Raw genomic sequence first — 25,824 nt, 5'->3', positions numbered from 1 at the left:
TCAGTAACTGTTGTTCTGTTTCCAGGTTCAGTATCTGTTGTTCTGTTTCCAGGTCCAGTAACTGTTGTTCTGTTTCCTGCTTCAGGAACTGTTGTTCTGTTTCCAGGTTCAGTAACTGTTTTTCTGTTTCCAGGTCCAGTAACTGTTGTTCTGTTTCCAGGTTCAGTAACTGTTTTTCTGTTTCCAGGTTCAGTATTTGTTGTTCTGTTTCCAGGTTCAGTATTTGTTGTTCTGTTTCCAGGTTCAGGAACTGTTGTTCTGTTTCCAGGTTCAGTATCTGGTTTTCTTTTTCCAGGTTCAGTAACTGTTGTTCTGTTTCCAGGTTCAGTATCTGGTTTTCTTTTTCCAGGTTCAGTATCTGTTTGACTGAGGCTTTTATTATGACTGAGTTTTTTTTAATCACAAGAGTAAGTGTGTCTCTCTAGGAAGCAGAAGAGAGAGGGAGACTGTGAACGGAGCTAAAGTGTCGCTGAAATATGAATAATTTATGAGAATGTGACAGATCACTGCTCTCTGGCTCTGCAGAGTGTTTCTCCTCTCTGTCTGTCTGTCTGTCTGTCTGTCTGTCTGTCTGTCTGTCTGTCTGTCTGTCTGTCTGTCTGTCTGTCTGTCTGTCTGTCTGTCTGTCTGTCTGTCTGTCTGTCTTTCTCTCTGTCTTTCTCTCTGTCTTTCTCTCTCTCTGTCTGTCTGTCTGTCTGTCTGTCTGTCTGTCTGTCTGTCTGTCTTTCTTCCTCTCTCTATTTTTCTCTCTCTCTCTTCTTTGTTATGCTCCCCTCGCTCCCTGCAGGAGCAGACATGTCCTATTTTTACCCAACTACCCATGTCTAAGAGAGCAGGAGATATAATGGCGCCGTAAGGGATGGCTGCTGTTTTTCGGGCCCCTAACCAACTGTGCTATATTGTTTGTTTTTTCACATTGTTCATAACTTATTTTGTACATAAAGTTGCTGCTACCGTCTCTTATGACCAAAAAGAGCTTCTGGACATCAGAACAGCGATTACTCACCTCGAACTGGACAAAGATTTTTTCTTCAATGAGTCCGACGCAAAGGATATACTGCTTTCTGGAGACCAGGCCCAAATCCCCGTCATTCCCATGAAGAAAAGGCAGAGATACAGAGGGAGAAGGTCGGGGTGCCTTGTGAGGATTCAGAGGCGAGTGAGTAAATCACCAATACCATTGGTTCTATTGGCCAATGTGCACTCACTGGAGAATTAACTGGATGATCTATGGTCGAGACTATCCTACCAATGGGATGTTAAAAACTGTAATATCTTATGTTTCACCGAGTCGTGGCTGAACGATGACATGGCTAATTTCGAAGGCCGTCTATTTACTACCGCAAACCGATGCTGGCACTAAGACCGAACTCAACGAGCTGTATAAGGCCATAAGCAAACAAGAAAATGCTCGTCCAGAAGTGGCACTCCTAGTGGCCAGGGACTTTAATGCAGGCAAACTTAAATCCGTTTTACCTCATTTCTACCAGCATGTCACATGTGCAACCAGAGGAAAAACTTGAGACCACCTTTATTCCACACACAGAGACGCGTACAAAGCTCTCCCCCACCCTCCATTTAGCAAATCTGACCATAATTCTATCCTCATGATTCCTGCTTACAAGCAAAAACTAAAGCAGGAAGTACCAGTGACTCGCTTAATACGGAAGTGGTCAGATGATGCGGATGCTACGCTACAGGACTGTTTTGCTAGCACAGACTGGAATATGTTCCGGGATTCGTCCAATGGCATCGAGGAGTATACCACCTCAGTCACTGTTTTCATCAATAAGTGCATTGACGACGTCGTCCCCACAGTGACCGTACGTACATATCCCAACCAGAAGCCACGGATTACAGGCAACAGGCGCACCGAACTAAATGCTAGAGATGCCGCTTTCAAGGAGCGGGACACTAATCCGTAAACTTATAGAAATCCCGCTATGTCCTCAGACAAACCATCAAACAGGCAAAGTGTCAATACAGGACTAAGATTGAATCCTACTACAACGGCTCTGACACTCGTCGGATGTGGCAGGGCTTGCAAACTATTACGGACTACAAAGGGAATCCCAGCCACGAGCTGCCCAGTGACGCAAGCCTACCAGACGAGCTAAATGCCTTTTATGCTCGCTTCGAGGCAAACAACACTGAAGCATGCGTGAGAGCATCAGCTGTTCCAAACGACTGTGTGATCACGCTCTCCGTAGCCGATGTGAGTAAGACCTTTAAACAGGTCAACAGTCACAAGGCCGCTGGGCCAGACCAGACGGATTTCCAGGGCATGTCCTCAGAGCATGCGCAGATCAACTGGCAAGTGTCTTCACTGACATTTTCAACCTCTCCCTGACCAAATCTGTAATACCTACATGTTTCAAGCAGACCACCTTAGTCCCTGTGCCCAAGAATGTGAAGATAACCTGCCTAAATGACTACCACCCCGTAGCACTCATGTCAGGACCTATATACTAGGTGGTGACAGAGGAAGGCCCAAAAGAATTGTCAAAGACTCCAGTCACCCAAGTAAAAGACTGTTCTCTCTGCTACCACAAGGCAAGCGGTACCGGAGCTCCAAGTCTAGGTCCAAAAGGCTCTTTAACAGCTTCTACCCCCAAGCCATAAGACTGCTGAACAATTAATCAAATGTCCACCCGGACTATTTAAATTAACCCCCCCCCCCCCCTTTGTTTTTACACTGCTTCTACTTGCTGTTTATTATCTATGCATAGTCACTTTACCCCTACCTACATGTACAAATTACCTCGACTAACCTGTACCCCCGCACATTGACTCGGTAGCAGTACCCCCTGTATATAGCTTAGTTATCTTCTTACGGCTGAAATCCCGTTAACGGAATCGATTTGACAACAGCCAGTGAAAGTGCAGGGCGCCAAATTCAAACAACAGAAATTTCATAATTAAAATTCCTCAAACATACAAGTATTATACACCATTTTAAAGATCAACTTGTTGTTAATCCCACCACAGTGTCCGATTTCAAAAAGGCTTTACGACGAAAGCACACCATGCAATTATGTTAGGTCAGTGCCTAGTCACAAAAAAAAACATTTTTCCAGCCAAAGAGAGGAGTCACGAAAAACAGGAATAGAGATAAAATTAATCACTAACCTTTGATGATCTTCATCAGATGGCACTTATAGGACTTCATGTTACACAATACATGTATGTTTTGTTCGATAAAGTTCATATTTATATCCAAAAATCTCAGTTTACATTGGCGCGTTATGTTCAGTAATGTTTTGCTTCCAAAACATCTGGTGATTTTGCAGAGAGCCACATCAATTTACAGAAATACTCATCATAAATGTTGATGAAAATACAAGTATTATGCATGGAATTAAAGATATACTTCTCCTTAATGCAACCGCTGTGTCAGATTTCAAAAAAGCTTTACAGCGAAAGCACACCATGGAATAATCTGAGTACAACGCTCAGCGACCAAAACAAGCCATACAGATACCCGCCATGTTGTGGAGTCAACAGAAGTCAGAAATAGCATTATAAATATTCACTTACCTTTGATGATCTTCATCGGAATGCACTCCCAGGAATCCCAGTTCCACAATAAATGTTTGTTTTGTTCGATAAAGTCCATAATTTATGTCCAAATACCTCCTTTTTGTTCGCCCGTTTAGTTCACAAATCCAAATTCACAAGGCGCAGGCACTTAGTCCAGACGAAAAGTCAAAACAGTTCCATTACAGTTCGTAGAAACACGTCAAACGATGTATAGAATCAATCTTTAGGATGTTTTTATCATAAATCTTCAATAATATTCCAACAGGACAATTCCTTTGTCTTTAGAAATGAAAGGGAACGCAGCTGGCTCTCACGGCTGCGCGCATGACTTAGCTCATGGCATTCTGCCAGACCCCTTAGTCAAACAGCTCTTATGATCTCCCCCTTCACAGTAGAAGCCTGAAACAAGGTTCTAAAGACTGTTGACATCTAGTGGAAGCCGTAGGAAGTGCAATCGGACCAAATTTACACTGTATCTTGGATAGGCACATACTTGAAAATCTACAAACCTCAGATTTCCCACTTCCTGGTTGGATTTTATCTCAGGTTTTTGCCTGCCATATGAGTTCTGTTATACTCACAGACATTATTCAAATAGTTTTAGAAACTTCAGAGTGTTTCGTATCCAACTCTACTAATAATATGCATATCTTAGCTTCTGGGCCTGAGTAGCAGGCAGTTTACTCTGGGCACGCTTTTCATCCAAACGTGAAAATAGCGCCACCAGCCATAAGAAGTTATTGTTATGTAATTTTATTGTGTAACTTTTTATTTTATTTTTAACTTTAGTTTATTTAGTAAATATTTTCTTAACTCTATTTCTTGAACTACATTGTTGGTTAAGGGATTCTAAGTAAGCATTTCACGGTAAGGTCTACACCTGTATTCGGCACATATGACAAATAACATTTGATTTGATTTGACAAAGAGACAGAGAGAAAAGAAAGGGAGATAGAACGCGAGAAAGTGACAGACAGTCTGAAGGACTTTCTAATAACTGTTTGTTACCTCAACCCTCTGTTTGTCTCCCCTCTGTCTCCCACTGTCTCTGTATTCTCCCCTCTGTCTCCACCTGTCTCTGTTGTCTCCCCTCTATCTCACCCTGTCTCTGTTTGTCTTCCCTCTGTCTCCCCCTGTCTCTGTTGTCTCCCCTTCTGTCTCCCTCTGTCTCTGTTTATTACCGCACCCCTCGGTCTCCCTGTCTTTGTTGTCACCCTCTGTCTTTTTTCTCCCCCTGTCTCTGTTGTCTCCCCTCTGTCTCCCCTGTCTCTGTTGTCTCCCATCTGTCTCACCTATCTCTGTTGTCTCCCCTTCTGTCCCCCTCTGTCTCTCTTTGTTACCGCACCCCTCTGTCTCCCCCTGTCTCTGTTGTCTCCCCTCTGTCTCCCCCTATCTCTGTTGTCTCCCCTCTATCTCACCCTGTCTCTGTTTGTCTTCCCTCTGTCTCCCCCTGTCTCTGTTTGTCTTCCCTCTGTCTCCCCCTGTCTCTGTTGTCTCCCCTTCTATCCCCCTCTGTCTCTGTTGTCTTCCCTCTGTCTCCCCCTGTCTCTGTTGTCTCCCCTTCGTCTCCCCCTGTCTCTGTTGTCTCCCCTCTATCTCACCCTGTCTCTGTTTGTTTTCCCTCTGTCTCCCCCTGTCTCTGTTTTTTACCTCACCCACTGTCTCCCCCTGTCTCTGTTTTCTCCCCTCTGTCTTCCCCATACAGAAGTTTGACTCTGACCTGTTCAAGACTGCCATGGCCTGTCTGAGTGCCATTGCTGGGGCATTACCACCTGACTATATGGATGCCAGCCCCGGTGTCACCCTGGAGAAGCAGTTATCTGTGGACGCACACGGCAACTTCGACCCCAAACCCATCAACACTGCCAAGTGAGTGGTCTGGGACAGAGAGAGAGGTTTTGACATTTAATAGGTCTTATTGAACCCCTTGCAAAGTGAATTACCCTAATTAGCACACAATTAGCAGACCGTGCACACCACGGGGTGGCAGGGTAGCCTAGTGGTTAGAGCGTTGGGCTAGTAACCGAAAGGTTGCAAGTTCGAATGCCTGAGCTGACAAGGTCGTCTGTCGTTCTGCCCCTGAACAAGGCAGTTAAAACTTAGCTGGGATCCCGTTAACGGGATCGATATGACAACAGCCAGTGAAAGTGCCAAATTCAAAACAACAGAAATCTCATAATTAGAATTCCTCAGACATACAAGTATTTTACACTATTTTAAAGATAAACTTGTTGTTAATCCCACCACAGTGTCCGATTTCAAAAAGGCTTTAGGACGAAAGGACAACATATGTTAGGTCAGCACCTATTCACAGAAAAACACAGCCATTTTTTCCAGCCAAAGAGAGGAGTCACAAAAAGCAGAAATAGAGATAAAATGAATCACTAACCTTTGATGATCTTCATCAGATGACACTCATAGGACTTCATGTTACACATGTATGTTTTGTTTGATAAAGTTCATATTTATATCCAAAAATCTCAGTTTACATTGGCGCGTTATGTTCAGTAATGTTTTGCCTCCAAAACATCCGGTGATTTTGCAGAGAGCCACATCAATTTACAGAAATACTCATAATAAACATTGATAAAAGATACAAGTATTATACATGGAACTTTAGATAAACCTCTCCTTAATGCAACCGCTGTGTCAGATTTTAAAAGTACTTAACGGAAAAAGCACACCATGCTATAATCTGAGTACAGCGCTCAGAGCCCAAACAAGCCATGAAGATATCCACCATGTTTTGGAGTCAACAGATGTCAGAATAGCATAATAAATATTCACTTACCTTTGATGATCTTCATCAGAATGCACTCCCAGGAATCCCAGTTCCACAATAAATGTTTGATTTGTTCCATAAAGTCCATCATTTATGTCCAAATACCTCCTTTTTGTTTGCGCGTTCAGTACACTATCCAAACTCACAACGCGCGGGCAAGTCCAGGCGAAAGTTCAGATGAAAAGTCATATTACAGTTCATAGAAACATGTCAAACGAAGTATTGAATCAATCTTTAGGATGTTTTTAACATAAATCTTCAATAATGTTCCAACCAGAGAATTCCTTTGTCTTCAGAAATGCAAGGGAACTCAAGCTAACTCTCTCACGTGAACACGCCTGGTCAGCTCATGGCACTTTGCCAGACCCATGACTCAAAGAGCCCTCATTCCCCCCTCCTTCACAGTAGAAGCATCAAACAATGTTCTAAAGACTGTTGACATCTAGTGGAAGCCTTAGGAAGTGCAGTATGACCAATATCCCACTCTATATTCGATAGGCGATGAGTTGAAAACCTACAAACCTCAGATTTCCCACTTCCTGGTTGGATTTTTTCTCAGGTTTTTGCCTGCCATATGAGTTCTGTTATACTCACAGACATCATTCAAACAGTTTTAGAAACTTCAGAGTGTTTTCTATCTATCTAATAATAAATCTACTAATAATATGCATATATTAGCAACTGGTTCTGAGTAGCAGGCAGTTTACTCTGGGCACCTTATTCATCCAAGCTACTCAATACTGCCCCCAGCCATAAGAAGTTATTAACCCACTGTTCCTAGGCCGTCATTGAAAAAAATTATTTGTTCTTAACTGACTTGCCTAGTTAAATAAAGGTCAAATAAAAATATATAAAAAAAGGTCAGGATCCACAGAACACACAGCCTCATTACAACACCATGTACTAAAAGATGGGAGCAGAGGGAGACTAGCCCTACTGCACTAGATGTATAGGTTGTATTAAAATGAAGGACTAACATTGGTGTATGTCTTCTCCTTCTTTCTAGTATGTCCCTTCCAGAGAAACTGGACTACATCGCCAACAAGTTTGCAGAGCATTCGCACGTAAAATGGTCCTCAGAGAAGGTACTGACTGTAACCTCAACAACTAGGTTCAAACGCTGCCTTTCCTATGTAAGAGTCTGAATGTAAGGTCTTTACATGGCCTAACTCCTAGACTAACATGGCTTAACTCCTAGACTAACATCAAATCAAATCAAATTTATTTATATGGCCCTTCTTACATCAGCTGATATCTCAAAGTGCTGTACAGAAACCCAGCCTAAAACCCTAAAACCCAGCCTAAAATCATTGAGAGTATCTCCTGCTCCTGCTGTCTCTAGAGAGTTGAAAACAGCAGGTCATGGGACAGGTAGCACGTCCGGTGAAGAGGTCAGGGTTCCATAGCCGCAGGCAGAACAGTTGAAACTGGAGCAGCAGCACGGCCAGGTGGACTGGGGACAGCAAGGAGTCACCATGCCAGGTAGTCCTGAGGCATGGTCCTAGGGCTCAGGTCTCCCGAGAGAGAGAAAGAGAGAAAGAGAGAATTAGAGAGAGCATACTTAAATTCACACAGGACACTGGAGAAATACTCCAGATATAACAGACTGACCCTAGCCCCCCGACACATAAACTACTGCAGCATAAATACTGGAGGCTGAGACAGGAGGGGTCAGGAGACACTGTGGCCCCATCCGATGATACTCCCGGACAGGGCCAAACAGGAAGGATATAACCCCACCCACTTTGCCAAAGCACAGCCCCCACACCACTAGAGGGATAACTTCAACCACCAACTTACCATCCTGAGACAAGACCAAGTATAGCCCACAAAGATCTCCGCCACGGCACAACCCAAGGGGGGGGGGGCGCCAACCCAGACAGGAAGACCGCGTCAGTGACTCAACCCACTCAAGTGACGCACACCTCCTAGGGACGGCATGAAAGAGCACCAGTAAGCCAGTGACTCAGCCCCTGTAATAGGGTTAGAGGCAGAGAATCCCAGTGGAGAGAGGGGAACCGGCCAGGGAGACAGCAAGGGCGGTTCGTTGCTCCAGAGCCTTTCCGTTCACCTTCACACTCCTGGGCCAGACTACACTCAATCATAGGACCCACTGAAGAGATGAGTCTTCAATAAAGACTTAAAGGTTGAGACCGAGTCTGCGTCTCTCACATGGGTAGGCAAACCATTCCATAAAAATGGAGCTCTATAGGAGAAAGCCCTGCCTCCAGCTGTTTGCTTAGAAATTCTAGGAACAATTCGGAGGCCTGCGTCTTGTACGTGTAGGTATGTACGGCAGGACCAACTCGGGAAGATAGGTAGGAGCAAGCCCATGTAATGCTTTGTAGGTTAGCAGTAAAACCTTGAAATCAGCCCTTGCCTTAACAGGAAGCCAGTGTAGGGAGGCTAGCATTGGAGTAATATGATCCAATTTTTTGGTTCTAGTCAGGATTCTAGCAGCCGTATTTAGCACTAACGGAAGTTTATTTAGTGCTTTATCCGGGTAGCCGGAAAGTAGAGCATTGCAGTAGTCTAACCTAGAAGTAATAAAAACATGGCCTAACTCCTGGACTAACACGGCCTTACTCCTGGACTAACATGGCCTTACTCCTTGACTAACACGGCCTTACTCCTGGACTAACACGGCCTTACTCCTTGACTAACACGGCCTTACTCCTGGACTAACACGGCCTAACTCCTGAACTAACATGGCCTAACTCCTGGACTAACATGGCCTTACTCCTTGACTAACACGGCCTTACTCCTGGACTAACACGGCCTAACTCCTGGACTAACATGGCCTAACTCCTGGACTAACATGGACTAACACGGCCTAACTCCTGAACTAACACGGCCTAACTCCTGGACTAACATGGCCTTACTCCTGGACTAACATGGCCTTACTCCTGAACTAACACGGCCTAACTCCTGGACTAACATGGCCTTACTCCTTGACTAACACGGCCTTACTCCTGGACTAACACGGCCTAACTCCTGGACTAACATGGTTTAACTCCTGAACTAACATGGCCTTACTCCTGGACTAACATGGCCTTACTCCTTGACTAACATGGCCTTACTCCTGGACTAACATGGTTTAACTCCTGAACTAACACGGCCTAACTCCTGAACTAACATGGCCTAACTCCTGGACTAACATGGACTAACTCCTGGACTAACATGGCCTAACACGGCCTAACTCCTGAACTAACACGGCCTAACTCCTGGACTAACATGGCCTTACTCCTTGACTAACACGGCCTTACTCCTGGACTAACACGGCCTAACTCCTGAACTAACATGGCCTAACTCCTGGACTAACATGGCCTTACTCCTTGACTAACACGGCCTTACTCCTGGACTAACACGGCCTAACTCCTGGACTAACATGGCCTAACTCCTGGACTAACATGGACTAACACGGCCTAACTCCTGAACTAACACGGCCTAACTCCTGGACTAACATGGCCTTACTCCTGGACTAACATGGCCTTACTCCTGGACTAACATGGTTTAACTCCTGAACTAACACGGCCTAACTCCTGGACTAACATGGTTTAACTCCTGAACTAACATGGCCTTACTCCTGAACTAACATGGCCTAACATGGCCTAACTCCTGAACTAACATGGCCTTACTCCTGAACTAACATGGCCTTACTCCTGGACTAACATGGCCTTACTCCTTGACTAACATGGCCTAACTCCTGGACTAACATGGTTTAACTCCTGAACTAACATGGCCTTACTCCTGAACTAACATGGCCTAACATGGCCTAACTCCTGAACTAACATGGCCTTACTCCTGAACTAACATGGCCTTACTCCTGGACTAACATGGCCTTACTCCTGAACTAACATGGCCTTACTCCTGGACTAACATGGCCTTACTCCTTGACTAACATGGCCTAACTCCTGGACTAACATGGACTAACTCCTGGACTAACATGGCCTAACACGGCCTAACTCCTGAACTAACACGGCCTAACTCCTGAACTAACATGGCCTTACTCCTGGACTAACATGAACTAACACGGCCTAACTCCTGAACTAACACGGCCTTACTCCTGAACTAACATGGCCTAACACGGCCTAACTCCTGAACTAACACGGCCTTACTCCTGAACTAACATGGCCTTACTCCTGAACTAACATGACCTTACTCCTGGACTAACATGGTTTAACACGGCCTAACTCCTGAACTAACACGGCCTTACTCCTGAACTAACATGGCCTTACTCCTGAACTAACATGGACTAACTCCTGGACTAACATGGCCTAACACGGCCTAACTCCTGAACTAACACGGCCTTACTCCTGAACTAACATGACCTTACTCCTGGACTAACATGGTTTAACTCCTGAACTAACACGGCCTAACTCCTGGACTAACACGGCCTAACTCCTGAACTAACATGGCCTAACTCCTGGACTAACATGGCCTAACTCCTGGACTAACATGGCCTAACTCCTGGACTAACATGGCCTAACTCCTGGACTAACACGGCCTAACTCCTGGACTAACACGGCCTAACTCCTGGACTAACATGGCCTAACTCCTGGACTAACACGGCCTAACTCCTGGACTAACACGGCCTAACTCCTGGACTAACACGGCCTAACTCCTGGACTAACATGGCCTAACTCCTGAACTAACACGGCCTAACTCCGGGACTAACATGGCCTAACTCCTGGACTAACATGGTTTAACTCTTGATCTCCAGGTGACAGCGGGATGGAAAATGGGAGAGTGCGTAGATGATGATGCCAAAACTCACCCTCTGCTGAAGCCTTACAAGTCACTGAGTGAGAAGGTACTGTTGATATTATAACCCTAATCTGTCACTCAGTTAGAAGGTACTGTTGATATTATAACCCTAATCTGTCACTCAGTTAGAAGGTACTGTTGATACTATAACCCTAATCTGTCACTGAGTGAGAAGGTACTGTTGATACTATAACCCTAATCTGTCACTGAGTGAGAAGGTACTGTTGATACTATAACCCTAATCTGTCACTCAGTTAGAAGGTACTGTTGATATTATAACCCTAATCTGTCACTCAGTTAGAAGGTACTGTTGATACTATAAACCTAATCTATCACTCAGTTAGAAGGTAATGTTGATACTATAAACCTAATCTATCACTCAGTTAGAAGGTAATGTTGATACTATAAACCTAATCTATCACTCAGTTAGAAGGTACTGTTGATATTATAACCCTAATCTGTCACTCAGTTAGAATGTAATGTTGATACTACAACCCTAATCTGTCACTCAGTTAGAAGGTAATGTTGATACTATAAACCTAATCTATCACTCAGTTAGAAGGTAATGTTGATACTATAAACCTAATCTATCACTCAGTTAGAATGTAATGTTGATACTATAACCCTAATCTGTCACTCAGTTAGAATGTAATGTTGATACTATAAACCTAATCTGTCACTCAGTTAGGATGTAATGTTGATACTATAACCCTAATCTGTCACTCAGTTAGAATGTAATGTTGATACTATAACCCTAATCTGTCACTCAGTTAGAATGTAATGTTGATACTATAAACCTAATCTGTCACTCAGTTAGAATGTACTGTTGATACTATAACCCTAATCTGTCACTCAGTTAGAATGTAATGTTGATACTATAAACCTAATCTGTCACTCAGTTAGAAGGTACTGTTGATATTATAACCCTAATCTGTCACTCAGTGTGAAGGTACTGTTGATATTATAACCCTAATCTGTCACTCAGTGTGAAGGTACTGTTGATACTATAAACCTAATCTGTCACTCAGTTAGAATGTAATGTTGATACTATAACCCTAATCTGTCACTCAGTTAGAAGGTACTGTTGATACTATAACCCTAATCTGTCACTCAGTTAGAAGGTACTGTTGATACTATAACCCTAATCTGTCACTCAGTTAGAAGGTAATGTTGATACTATAAACCTAATCTATCACTCAGTTAGAATGTAATGTTGATACTATAAACCTAATCTATCACTCAGTTAGAAGGTAATGTTGATACTATAACACAAATCTCAGAATCCAGAAACACATTTTCTCTGCAGTAGCTACAGTAGCTAGCTAACAATCTGTCACGAGAGACTGATTGAAAGGGTAATTTATTGTACATTGTGTGCCTGTGTCTGTGTTTGTAGGAGAGGGAGACGTACCGCTGGCCAGTGAAGGAGTCTCTAAAGAGTATGTTAGCTATAGGCTGGAACATGGAGAGGACCAAAGAGGGAGAGGCCATGTTCATCGAGAAACAAAGCAAGATCTCAGAGTCCACTCAGGTAGTGTGTTTGTGTATATATACTGTACGTTGAACGGCTAACATTTCCCACATCAATACACCATATCACCGATTTTATTTAACGATTCACTGTATTATCTTTTAATGTTGACAGGATAACGATAACGAATTCATCCCGGAACCACCATTGGATCTGAACAATATTACTCTATCCAGAGAGTTGCAGGTTGTTGTCATGGATCAATTGCTATGTTTTTATATTGTGGTTATTGAACAATGTTCTCCATAATGTTTTACCCTCTATCAAGTCATGATACTATATAATGTAATATGACATCACATCTGATGTCATGTTACTAAGCAGGTACAGTGTGCTGTGGGCCATGGGCGGTGCTCTGCACTCCACACCAGACCTGGGTTCACATGCTATTGGAATTTCGTATGCTTTGTTTGAGACTACCTTTTTCCAATGAGACAAAATAGAAAAAGTCCCAAAAAGTACTAACCCCACCCGCCTGCTAATCCAAGAAGGCTAAAGCAAACGCTCAGAAGTATTTGGAAGATTTAAAATAGTATTGGAACTCAGGTCTGCTGGAGTGCGGGGTTTCCCAATATCGGTCCTGGGCCCCTTTCCCAGGTGCATGTTGTGTTTTTTTGCCCATAGCACTACACAGCTGATTCAAATAACAACTCATCAAGATTTGGCTATTTGAATCAGCTGTGGACTGAGTTTGGGAAACCCTGCCTGTAGTAGGTTCATCGTGACACATCCAAAGCACTGACTGTTTTCATGTCCATGTGTGTGTGTGTGTGTGTCCCCTGTAGGGGATGGTGGAGGTCGTAGCAGAGAACTACCACAACATCTGGGCCAAGAAGAAGAAAGCTGAGCTGAACAGTAAAGGTGTGTAGTTAACCACCAGGCCCGTCATCCCTTGTAATCACACAGGAATAATGCATGCTAAATGTGTGTGGGAAGTGTATGTTAAAGTTTATGTAAGATGTGGGTATACGTATATATATATATATATATACAGTTGAAGTCGGAAGTTTACATACACCTTAGCCAAATACATTTGAACTCAGTTTTTCACAATTCCTGACATTTAATCCTAGTAAAAATGCCCCGTCTTAAGTCAGTTAGGATCACCACTTTATTGTAAGACTGTGAAATGTCAGAATAATAGTAGAGAGAATGATTTATTTCAGCTTTTATTTCTTTCATCACATTCCCAGTGGGTCAGAAGTTTAAATACACTCAATTAGTATTTGGTAGCATTGCCTTTAAATTGTTTAACTTGGGTCAAACGTCTCGGGTAGCCTTCCACAAGCTTCCCACAATAAGTTGGGTGAATTTTGGCCCATTCCTCCTGACTGAACTGGTGTAACTGAGTCAGGTTTGTAGGCCTCCTTACTCGCACACACTTTTTCAGTTCTGCCCACAAATGTTCTATATTGATTGAGGTCAGGGCTTTGTGATGGCCACTCCAATAACTTGACTTTGTTGTCCTTAAGCCATATTGCAACAACTTTGGAAGTATGCTTGGGGTCAGTGTCCATTTGGAAGACCCATTTGCGACAAAGCTTTAACTTCCTGACTGATGTCTTGAGATGTTGCTTCAATATATCCACATGATTTTCCTGCCTCATGTTGCCATCTATTTTGTGAAGTACACCAGTCCCTCCTGCAGCAAAGCGCTCCCACAACATGATGCTGCCACCCCCATGCTTCAAGGTTGGGATGGTGTTCTTCGGCTTGCAAGCCTCCCCCTTTTTCCTCCAACCATAACGATGATCATTATGGCCAAACAGTTCTATTTTTGTTTCATCAGACCAGAGGACATTTCTCTGAGGACATTTCATTGATCTTTGTCCCCATGTGCAGTTGCAAACCGTAGTCTGGCTTTTTTATGGCGGTTTTAGAGCAGTGGCTTCTTCCTTGCTGATTGGCCTTTCAGGTTATGTCGATATAGGACTCGCTTTACTGTAGATATAGATAATTTTGTACCTGTTTCCTCCTTCGTCTTCACAAGGTCCTTTGCTGTTGTTCTGGGATTGATTTGCACTTTTTTGCACCAAAGTACGTTCATCTCTAGGAGACAGAACGCGTCTCCTTCCTGAGTGGTATGACGGCTGTGTGGTCCCATGGTGTTTATACTTGCGTACTATTGTTTGTACAGATGAACATGGTACCTTCAGGCGTTTGGAAATTGCTCCCAAGGATGAACCAGACTTGTGGATGTCGACATACAGTATATACATACTGGTCTTGGCTGATTTCTTTTGATTTTCCCATGATGTCAAGCAAAGAGGCACTGAGTTTGAAGTTAGGCCTTGAAATACATCCACAGATACACCAATTGACTCAAATGATGTCAATTAGCCTATCAGAAGCTTCTAAAGCCATGACATAATTTTTGGGAATATTCCAAGCTGTTTAAAAGCACCGTCAACTTAGTGTATGTAAACTTCTGACCCACTGGAATTGTGATACAGTGAATTATAAGTGAAATAATCTGTCTGTAAACAATTTTTGGGAAAATTACTTGGGTCATGCACAAAGTAGATGTCCTAACAGACTTGCCAAAACTATCGTTTGTTAATGAGAAATTTGCGGAGTGGTTGAAAAGTGATTTTAATGACTCCAACCTAAGTCTATGTAAACTTCCGACTTCAACCGGAATGCCAAAACTATAGTTTTGTAGTAACCAAAAACAGTTAAAGTAGCCACCCTTTGCCTTGATGACAGCTTTTCACACTCTTGTGACACGGAAGGGGTGGAATACAGAAGATAGCCCTATTTGGTAAAATACCAAGTCCATATTATGGCAAGAACAGCTCAAATAAGCAAAGAGAAACAACAGTCCATCATTACTTTAAGACATGAAGGTCAGTCAATGTGGAACATTTCAAGAACTTTGAATGTTTTTTCAAGTGCAGTCGCAAAAACCATCAAGCACTATGATAAAATTGGCTCTCATGAGGACCGCCACAGGAACGGAAGACCAAGAGTTACCTCTGCTGCAAAGTTCATTAGCGTTAACTCCACGTCAGAAATTGCAGCCCAAATAAATGCTTCACGGAGTTCATGTAACAGACACATCTCAACATCAACTGTTCAGAGGAGACTGCGTGAATCAGGCCTTCATGGTCGAATTGCTGCAAAGAAACCACTACTAAAGGACACCAATAATAAGAAGAGACTCGCTTGGGCCAAGAAACACGAGCAGTGTACATTAGACCTGTGGAAATCTGTCGCTTAGTCTGATGAGTCAAACTTTTTGGTGCCAGGCCTCCCGGGTGGCGCAGCGGTCTAGGGCACTGCATCGCAGTGCTAGCTGTGCCACCAGAGATTCTGGGTTCGAGCCCAGGCTCTGTCGCAGCCGTCCGTGACTGGGAGGCACATGGGGTGGTGCACAATTTGCCTAGCGTCGTCCGGGTTAGGGAGGGTTTGGCCGGCAGGGATGTTCTTGTCTCAACGTGCCCTAGCAACTCCTGTGGCGGGCCGGGCGCAGTGCACGCTTACCAGGTCGCCAGGTGTACGGTGTTTCCTCTGACACATTGGTGAGGCTGGCTTCCGGGATGGATGTGCATTGTGTCAAGAAGCAGTGTGGCGTGGTTGGGTTGTGTTTCGGAGGATGCATGGCTCTCGACCTTCGCCTCTCCTGAGTCCGTACGGGAGTTGCAGCGTTGAGACAAGACAGTAACTACAATTGGATACCACGAAAAAGGGGTAAAATATGTTGTTGTTTTTTTTATGTTTGGTTCCAACCGCTGTGTCTTTATCAGATGCAGAGAAGGTGATCGGATGATCTCCACATGTGTGGTTCCCACTGAATCATGGAGGAGTAGGTGTGATGTTGTGGGGCTGCTTTACTGGTGACGCTGTAAGGCTACCACAGCATTCTTCAGCAATACGCCATCACATCTGGTTTGCGCTTAGTGGGACTATCATTTGTTTTTCAACACACCTCCAGGCTGTGTAAGGGATATTTGACCAAGAGGGAGAGTGATGGAGTGCTGCATCAGATGAACTGGCCTCCACAGTCACCCGACCTCAACCCAATTGAGATTATTTGGGATGAGTTGGACCGCAGAGTGAAGAAAAAGCAGCCAACAAGTGCTCAACATATGTGGTAACTCCTTCAAGACTGTTGGAAAAGCATTCCTCATGAAGCTGGTTGAGAGAATGCCAAGAGTGTGAAAAGCTGTCATCAAGGCAAAGGGTGGCTACTTTGAAGAATATAAAATATGTTCAACACTTTTTTGGTTACTACATGATTCCCTATGTGTTATTTCATATTTTTGATGTCTTCACTATTATTCCGCAATGTAGAAAATATTAAAACTAAGAAAAACCCTTGAATGAGTAGCTGTTCTAAAACGTTTGACCGGTAGTGTATATGTAGGTTTATATATATTTTATTATATATATATATATATATATATATGTTATAAATATACACAACCATTCAAAAGTTTGGTGTCACTTTGTAATGTCCTTGTTTTTGAAAGGAAAGCACATTTTTTGTCTTTTAAAATAACATCAAATTGATCAGAAATACAGTTTAGACATTGTTAATGTAACTGACTATTGTAGCTGGAAACGGCTGATTTTTAATGGAATATTTACATAAGTGTACAGAGGCCCATTATCAGCAGCTATCACTCCTGTGTTCCAATGGCATGTTGTGTTAGCTAATCCAAGTTTATCATTTTAAAGGCTAATTGATCATTAGAAAACCATTTTGCAATTATGTTAGCACAGCTAAAAACTGTCGTGCTGATTAAAGAAGCAATAAAACTGGCCTCCTTTGGACTAGTTGAGTATCAGGAGCATCAGGGTTTGTTGGTTCGATTACAGACACAAAAATGGCCAGAAACAAATAACTTTCTTCTGAAACTCGTTAGTCTATTCTTGTTCTGAGAAATTGCCAAGAACCTGAAGATCTCGTACAACGCTGTGTACTACTTACTTCACAGAACAGCGCAAACTGGCTCTAACCAGAATAGAAAGACAAGTGGGAAGTCCCGGTGCACAACTGAGCAAGAGGACAGTTTGCTTTTCTTTCAAAACAAGGACATTTCTAAGTGCCCCAAACGTTTGAACGGTAGTGTATATGTAGGTATATACTGTATGTATAGATGTGGGTGTATATATATGTATATGTATATATATATATATATATATATATATATATATATATATATATGTGTATATATATATATATGTATATACTGTATATATATATACAGTGGGGAGAACAAGTATTTGATACACTGCCGATTTTGCAGGTTTTCCTACTTACAAAGCATGTAGAGGTCTGTAATTTTTATCATAGGTACACTTCAACTGTGAGAGACGGAATCTAAAACAAAAATCCAGAAAATCACATTGTATGATTTTTAAGTAATTAATTTGCATTTTATTGCATGACATAAGTATTTGATCACCTACCAACCAGTAAGAATTCCGGCTCTCACAGACCTGTTAGTTTTTCTTTAAGAAGCCCTCCTGTTCTCCACTCATTACCTGTATTAACTGCACCTGTTTGAACTCGTTACCTGTATAAAAGACACCTGTCCACACACTCAATCAAACAGACTCCAACCTCTCCACAATGGCCAAGACCAGAGAGCTGTGTAAGGACATCAGGGTTAAATTGTAGACCTGCACAAGGCTGGGATGGGCTACAGGACAATAGGCAAGCAGCTTGGGGAGAAGGCAACAACTGTTGGCGCAATTATTAGAAAATGGAAGAAGTTGAAGATGACGGTCAATCACCCTCGGTCTGGGGCTCCATGCAAGATCTCACCTCGTGGTGCATCAATGATCATGAGGAAGGTGAGGGATCAGCCCAGAACTACCCGGCAGGACCTGGTCAATGACCTGAAGAGAGCTGGGACCACAGTCTCAAAGAAAACCATTAGTAACACACTACGCCGTCACAGATTAAAATCCTGCAGCGCACGCAAGGTCCCCCTGCTCAAGCCAGCGCATGTCCAGGCCTGTCTGAAGTTTGCCAATGACCATCTGGATGATCCAGAGGAGGAATGGGAGAAGGTCATGTGGTCTGATGAGACAAAAATAGAGCCTTTTGGTCTAAAATCCACTCGCCGTGTTTGGAGGAAGAAGAAGGATGAGGACAACCAAGAACACCATCCCAACCGTGAAGCATGGAGGTGGAAACATCATTCTTTGGGGATGCTTTTCTGCAAAGGGGACAGGGCGACTTCACCGTATTGAGGGGAGGATGGATGGGGCCATGTATCGCGAGATCTTGGCCAACAACCTCCTTCCCTCAGTAAGAGCATTGAAGATGGGTCGTGGCTGAGTCTTCCAGCATGACAACAACCCGAAACACACAGCCAGGGCAACTAAGGAGTGGCTCCGTAAGAAGCATCTCAAGGTCCTGGAGTGGCCTAGCCAGTCTCCAGACCTGAACCCAATAGAAAATCTTTGGAGGGAGCTGAAAGTCCGTATTGCCCAGCGACAGCCCCGAAACCTGAAGGATCTAGAGAAGGTCTGTATGGAGGAGTGGGCCAAAATCCCTGCTGCAGTGTGTGCAAACCTGGTCAAGAACTACAGGAAACGTATGATCTCTGTAATTGCAAACAAAGGTTTCTGTACCAAATATTAAGGTCTGCTTTTCTGATGTATCAAATACTTATGTCATGCAATAAAATGCAAATTAATTACTTAAAAATCATACAATGTGATTTTCTGGATTTTTGTTTTAGATTCCGTCTCTCACAGTTGAAGTGTACCTATGATAAAAATTACAGACCTCCACATGCTTTGTAAGTAGGAAAACCTGCAAAATCGGCAGTGTATCAAATACTTGTTCTCCCCACTGTATGTATATACTGTATGTATATACTGTATGTTTGTGAAAGTGGAGCCACTGTTTGATGTGTTTGCTGTCTGTCTCAGGAGGAGGGAGCCACCCATTGTTGGTGCCCTATGACACTCTGACAGCCAAGGAGAAATACAGAGACAGAGAGAAGGTCCAGGATCTCTTTAAATTTCTTCAGATCAATGGATACACTATCACCAGGTCAGACTCTCCCCCTAACTATCTCACCGTATACTGCATCTGTCTGTTACCACAGAGGACGTGAAATCAATCAGTTAACCAATCAGTCCATCACTGTTTCTTACATTCTGTCATGTCATGTTCAGTGGGATAGTTCAATGTTTTGAAATGGAAGAGATGCCACCTGAACTTCAAGTCCATTGAGAAGAAATGCTTTGAAAATGTTTCTCCTGTTTGCGCCTGAAGATTCAGATCAAAGTCACCTGTAATACAATAGTATTATTACTGTAATACAGTAGTATTATTACTGTAATACAGTAGTATTACTACTGTAATACAGTAGTATTACAGTAATCAGCAGACTAAAACAGTAATCAACTGACTTAAACAGTAATCGGCAGACTTAAACAGTAATCGGCAGACTAAAACAGTAATCGGCAGACTTAAACAGTAATCGGCTGACTTAAACAGTAATCAGCACTGTTTAAGTCAGATCAATGAAGTTCTATTGTGTCTTATCTTATTGATGTTCTGCAGAGGCCTGAAGGACATGGAGCAAGACTCATTGTCCATGGAGAAGAGGTTTGCTTACACGTTCCTCAAGAGGTTGCTGAAGAATGTGGACTCAGCTCAGGAGTTCATCGCCCACCTAGGTGAGTCCACTCAGACATTTGATGAATATGCTTTCAAATATGGAATTGAGAATTTAGTTAAGTGTCTAGTTTAAATTGTATACGTCTTTGAAACCTGTTTTTTCCAGAGGCCATGGCTACCAGCGGGAAGACAGACAAATCGCCTCACGATCAGGAAATCAAGTTCTTCGCCAAGGTATGGATGTACAGTCTTTCAACAATAGACAGGAAATTAATTGTTGACACTGTGGAATAAGCTCTCTAAGCTCTGCCTTGATCCACCCCTTCTTCTCCCAACCTGCCCTACAGGTGCTGCTACCACTCATAGACATGTACTTTAAGAATCACAGCATGTACTTCCTGTCCTCGCCCAGTAAGAACCTGAGCAGCAGTGGCTACGCCTCTAACAAGGAGAAGGAGATGATCACCAGGTAAGGTACCAGTAGCAGACACACTGGTGAATGACAATGTTGGCAGTCTGAACTCAACTCAATTCCCAGCCACAGTTTTCTAATGAGAGTCACTTATTCATAGACACTTCCAATTGACCTGATAGGATCAGATAGGTGTAAGCTATAATGGAGTACATTTCACCTAGCCTGGTGTCTAGGGAAGGTAGTTATAGATTGATTTCAGACTGGGCACTACAATACACATGTGAAACTTGTGACCAATTTTTTTCTTGTTTTCCTCAGTTTGTTTTCTTCTTCTCTCCTTTCTTTATCTGGTTATTTCATTGCCTTTGCTCTCCTATATTTATCTGCTTATTTCATTGCCTTTCCTCTCCTATATGTATCTGGTTATTTCATTGCCTTTCCTCTCCTATTTTTATCTGGTTATTTCATTGCCTTTCCTATCCTATATTTATCTGGTTATTTCATTGCCTTTCCTATCCTATATTTATCTGGTTATTTCATTGCCTTTCCTCTCCTATGTTTTACAGCCTGTTCTGTAAGATGGCAGCTCTTGTCAGACACAGGATTTCCCTCTTTGGTAAGGACCTCGGTCAATGCCTTTACCAGTGTGTCAGGCCTTTACCAGTGTGTCAATGCCTTTACCAGTGTGTCAATGCCTTTACCAGTGTGTCAATGCCTTTACCAGTGTGCCAGGCCTTTACCAGTGTGCCAGGCCATTACCAGTGTGCCAGGCCTTTACCGGTGTGCCAGGCCTTTACCAGTGTGTCAATGCCTTTACCAGTGTGCCAGGCCTTTACCAGTGTGTCAATGCCTTTACCAGTGTGCCAGGCCTTTACCAGTGTGCCAGGCCTTTACCAGTGTGTCAATGCCTTTACCAGTGTGCCAGGCCATTACCAGTGTGCCAGGCCTTTACCGGTGTGCCAGGCCTTTACCAGTGTGTCAATGCCTTTACCAGTGTGCCAGGCCTTTACCAGTGTGCCAGGCCTTTACCAGTGTGTCAATGCCTTTACCAGTGTGCCAGGCCTTTACCAGTGTGCCAGGCCTTTACCAGTGTGCCAGGCCTTTACCAGTGTGTCAATGCCTTTACCAGTGTGCCAGGCCTTTACCAGTGTGCCAGGCCTTTACCAGTGTGTCAATGCCTTTACCAGTGTACCAGGCCTTTACCAGTGTGCCAGGCCTTTACCAGTGTGCCAGGCCTTTACCGGTGTGCCAGGCCTTTACCAGTGTGTCAATGCCTTTACCAGTGTGCCAGGCCTTTACCAGTGTGCCAGGCCTTTACCAGTGTGTCAATGCCTTTACCAGTGTGCCAGGCCTTTACCAGTGTGCCAAGCCTTTACCAGTGTGCCAGGCCTTTACCAGTGTGCCAGGCCTTTACCAGTGTGCCAGGCCTTTACCAGTGTAACAGGCCTTTACCAGTGTGCCAGGCCTTTACCAGTGTGCCAGGCCTCTACCAGTGTGCCAGGCCTTTACCAGTGTGCCAGGCCTTTACCGGTGTGCCAGGCCTTTACCGGTGTGCCAGGCCTTTACCAGTGTGCCAGGCCTTTACCGGTGTGCCAGGCCTTTACCGGTGTGCCAGGCCTTTACCGGTGTGCCAGGCCTTTACCAGTGTGCCAGGCCTTTACCAGTGTGCCAGGCCTTTACCAGTGTGCCAGGCCTTTACCAGTGTGCCAGGCCTTTACCAGTGTGTCAATGCCTTTACCAGTGTGCCAGGCCTTTACCAGTGTGCCAGGCCTTTACCAGTGTGCCAGGCCTTTACCAGTGTGCCAGGCCTTTACCAGTGTGTCAGGCCTTTACCAGTGTGTCAGGCCTTTACCAGTGTGTCAGGCCTCTACCAGTGTGTCAGGCCTCTACCAGTGTGCCAGGCCTCTACCAGTGTGCCAGGCCTCTACCAGTGTGCCAGGCCTTTACCTGTGTGTCAGGCCTTTACCAGTGTGCCAGGGGTTTACCATTGTGCCAAGCCTCTACCAGTGTGTCAATGCCTTTACCAGTGTGCCAGGCCTCTACCAGTGTGCCAAGCCTTTACCATTGTGTCAAGCCTTTACCAGTGTGCCAGGCATTACCAGTGTGTCAGGCATTACCAGTGTGCCAGGCATTACCAGTGTGCCAGGCCTTTACCAGTGTGTCAATGCCTTTACCAGTGTGCCAGGCCTCTACCAGTGTGCCAAGCCTTTACCAGTGTGCCAGGCATTTACCAGTGTGCCAGGCCTTTACCAGTGTGCCAGGCCTTTACCAGTGTGACAGGCCTTTACCTGTGTGTCAATGCCTTTACCAGTGTGCCAGGCCTTTACCAGTGTGCCAGGCCTTTACCAGTGTGCCAGGCCTTTACCGGTGTGCCAGGCCTTTACCAGTGTGTCAGGCCTTTACCAGTGTGTCAGGCCTTTACCAGTGTGTCAGGCCTCTACCAGTGTGTCAGGCCTCTACCAGTGTGCCAGGCCTCTACCAGTGTGCCAGGCCTTTACCAGTGTGCCAGGCCTCTACCAGTGTGCCAGGCCTTTACCTGTGTGTCAGGCCTTTACCAGTGTGCCAGGGGTTTACCATTGTGCCAAGCCTCTACCAGTGTGTCAATGCCTTTGCCAGTGTGCCAGGCCTTTACCAGTGTGCCAAGCCTCTACCAGTGTGTCAATGCCTTTACCAGTGTGCCAGGCCTCTACCAGTGTGCCAAGCCTCTACCAGTGTGTCAATGCCTTTACCAGTGTGCCAGGCCTTTACCAGTGTGCCAGGCCTTTACCAGTGTGCCAGGCCTTTACCAGTGTGCCAGGCCTTTACCAGTGTGCCAGGCCTTTACCTGTGTGTCAATGCCTTTACCAGTGTGTCAGGCCTTTACCAGTGTGTCAGGCCTTTACCAGTGTGATAGGCCTCTACCAGTGTGCCAGGCCTTTACCAGTGTGCCAGGCCTCTACCAGTGTGCCAGGCCTTTACCAGTGTGCCAGGCCTTTACCAGTGTGCCAGGCCTTTACCAGTGTGCCAGGCCTTTACCAGTGTGCCAGGCCTTTACCAGTGTGTCAGGCCTTTACCAGTGTGCCAGGCCTTTACCAGTGTGCCAGGCCTTTACCAGTGTGCCAGGCCTTTACCAGTGTGCCAGGCCTTTACCAGTGTGCCAGGCCTTTACCAGTGTGCCAGGCCTTTACCAGTGTGACAGGCCTTTACCACTGTGACAAGCCTTTACCAGTGTGCCAGGCCTTTACCAGTGTGCCTTAGTGCTCTGATTTGTACTCAGCGCTGCCTGTAGTCTTTGGCAGTGATTTCCATATCAATGTGTTGTCTTAGGGAGCGACTCGGCTATTATGGTGAGCTGTCTACACATCCTGGCTCATTCCCTCGACACAAGGTAAGAGCCTTTTAAAGACCCGGAAGAACAAACCTCTCAATGGGAAATAAACTCCCTGTGGAAATAAACTCCCTGTGGATATAAACTCCCTGTGGAAATAAACTCCCTGTGGAAATAAACTCCCTGTGGATATAAACTCCCTGTGGAAATAAACTCCCTGTGGAAATAAACTCCCTGTGGAAATAAACTCCCTGTGGAAATAAACTCCCTGTGGAAATAAACTCCCTGTGGAAATAAACTCCCTGTGGAAATAAACTCCCTGTGGAAATAAACTCCCTGTGGAAATAAACTCCCTGTGGATATAAACTCCCTGTGAAAATAAACTCCCTGTGGATATAAACTCCCTGTGGAAATAAACTCCCTGTGGATATAAACTCCCTGTAGAAATAAACTCCCTGTGGAAATAAACTCCCTGTGAAAATAAACTCCCTGTGGATATAAACTCCCTGTGGATATAAACTCCCTGTGAAAATAAACTCCCTGTGGAAATAAACTCCCTGTGAAAATAAACTCTCTGTGGATATAAACTCCCTGTGGATATAAACTCCCTGTGAAAATAAACTCCCTGTGGAAATAAACTCCCTGTAGAAATAAACTCCCTGTGGAAATAAACTCCCTGTGAAAATAAACTCCCTGTGGATATAAACTCCCTGTGGATATAAACTCCCTGTGAAAATAAACTCCCTGTGAAAATAAACTCCCTGTGGAAATAAACTCCCTGTGGAAATAAACTCCCTGTAGAAATAAACTCCCTGTGGAAATAAACTCCCTGTGAAAATAAACTCCCTGTGGATATAAACTCCCTGTGGATATAAACTCCCTGTGAAAATAAACTCCCTGTGAAAATAAACTCCCTGTGGAAATAAACTCCCTGTGAAAATAAACTCCCTGTGGATATAAACTCCCTGTGGAAATAAACTCCCTGTGAAAATAAACTCCCTGTGGAAATAAACTCCCTGTAGAAATAAACTCCCTGTGGAAATAAACTCCCTGTGAAAATAAACTCCCTGTGGAAATAAACTCCCTGTGGATATAAACTCCCTGTGAAAATAAACTCCCTGTGGATATAAACTCCCTGTGGAAATAAACTCCCTGTGGATATAAACTCCCTGTGGATATAAACTCCCTGTGGATATAAACTCCCTGTGAAAATAAACTCCCTGTGAAAATAAACTCCCTGTGGAAATAAACTCCCTGTGAAAATAAACTCCCTGTGGATATAAACTCCCTGTGGAAATAAACTCCCTGTGGATATAAACTCCCTGTGGATATAAACTCCCTGTGGATATAAACTCCCTGTGGAAATAAACTCCCTGTGAAAATAAACTCCCTGTGGATATAAACTCCCTGTGGAAATAAACTCCCTGTGGATATAAACTCCCTGTGGATATAAACTCCCTGTGGATATAAACTCCCTGTGGAAATAAACTCACTGTGGAAATAAACTCCCTGTGGATATAAACTCCCTGTGAAAATAAACTCCCTGTGGAAATAAACTCCCTGTGGATATAAACTCCCTGTGAAAATAAACTCCCTGTGGAAATAAACTCCCTGTGGAAATAAACTCCCTGTGGAAATAAACTCCCTGTGGAAATAAACTCCCTGTGGATATAAACTCCCTGTGGATATAAACTCCCTGTGGAAATAAACTCCCTGTGGAAATAAACTCCCTGTGGAAATAAACTCCCTGTGGAAATAAACTCCCTGTGGAAATAAACTCCCTGTGGAAATAAACTCCCTGTGGATATAAACGTTACATTAAACATGTACAACTAATAAAGGTTAAGATGCTTACGACATTAAAGTCAATAAAGACAATTTCATACTTTAGCTA

The 25,824-nt window shown here is 44.0% G+C and overlaps 1 protein-coding gene across 1 annotated transcript in view; it reads left to right on the top strand.

The window, feature by feature from the left end:
• The window catches only part of LOC139582535 (ryanodine receptor 3-like), a 272,990-nt gene that overhangs the window by 186,366 nt on the left and 60,800 nt on the right, over nucleotides 1-25,824 (top strand). The window contains exons 55-66 of the mRNA XM_071412622.1: nucleotides 5,246-5,409; nucleotides 7,329-7,407; nucleotides 11,046-11,135; nucleotides 12,486-12,620; nucleotides 12,735-12,806; nucleotides 13,406-13,481; nucleotides 19,512-19,635; nucleotides 20,152-20,267; nucleotides 20,375-20,442; nucleotides 20,556-20,677; nucleotides 21,190-21,239; nucleotides 23,930-23,990. Coding sequence (XP_071268723.1) covers nucleotides 5,246-5,409; nucleotides 7,329-7,407; nucleotides 11,046-11,135; nucleotides 12,486-12,620; nucleotides 12,735-12,806; nucleotides 13,406-13,481; nucleotides 19,512-19,635; nucleotides 20,152-20,267; nucleotides 20,375-20,442; nucleotides 20,556-20,677; nucleotides 21,190-21,239; nucleotides 23,930-23,990 — 1,157 coding nt within the window. The remainder of the gene's footprint in view (nucleotides 1-5,245; nucleotides 5,410-7,328; nucleotides 7,408-11,045; nucleotides 11,136-12,485; nucleotides 12,621-12,734; nucleotides 12,807-13,405; nucleotides 13,482-19,511; nucleotides 19,636-20,151; nucleotides 20,268-20,374; nucleotides 20,443-20,555; nucleotides 20,678-21,189; nucleotides 21,240-23,929; nucleotides 23,991-25,824) is intronic.

Source organism: Salvelinus alpinus, chromosome 8 (genome assembly GCF_045679555.1).
Source record: "Salvelinus alpinus chromosome 8, SLU_Salpinus.1, whole genome shotgun sequence".
Classification (NCBI taxonomy): domain Eukaryota; kingdom Metazoa; phylum Chordata; class Actinopteri; order Salmoniformes; family Salmonidae; genus Salvelinus; species Salvelinus alpinus.
This window is presented reverse-complemented; position numbering and strand designations above follow the sequence as displayed.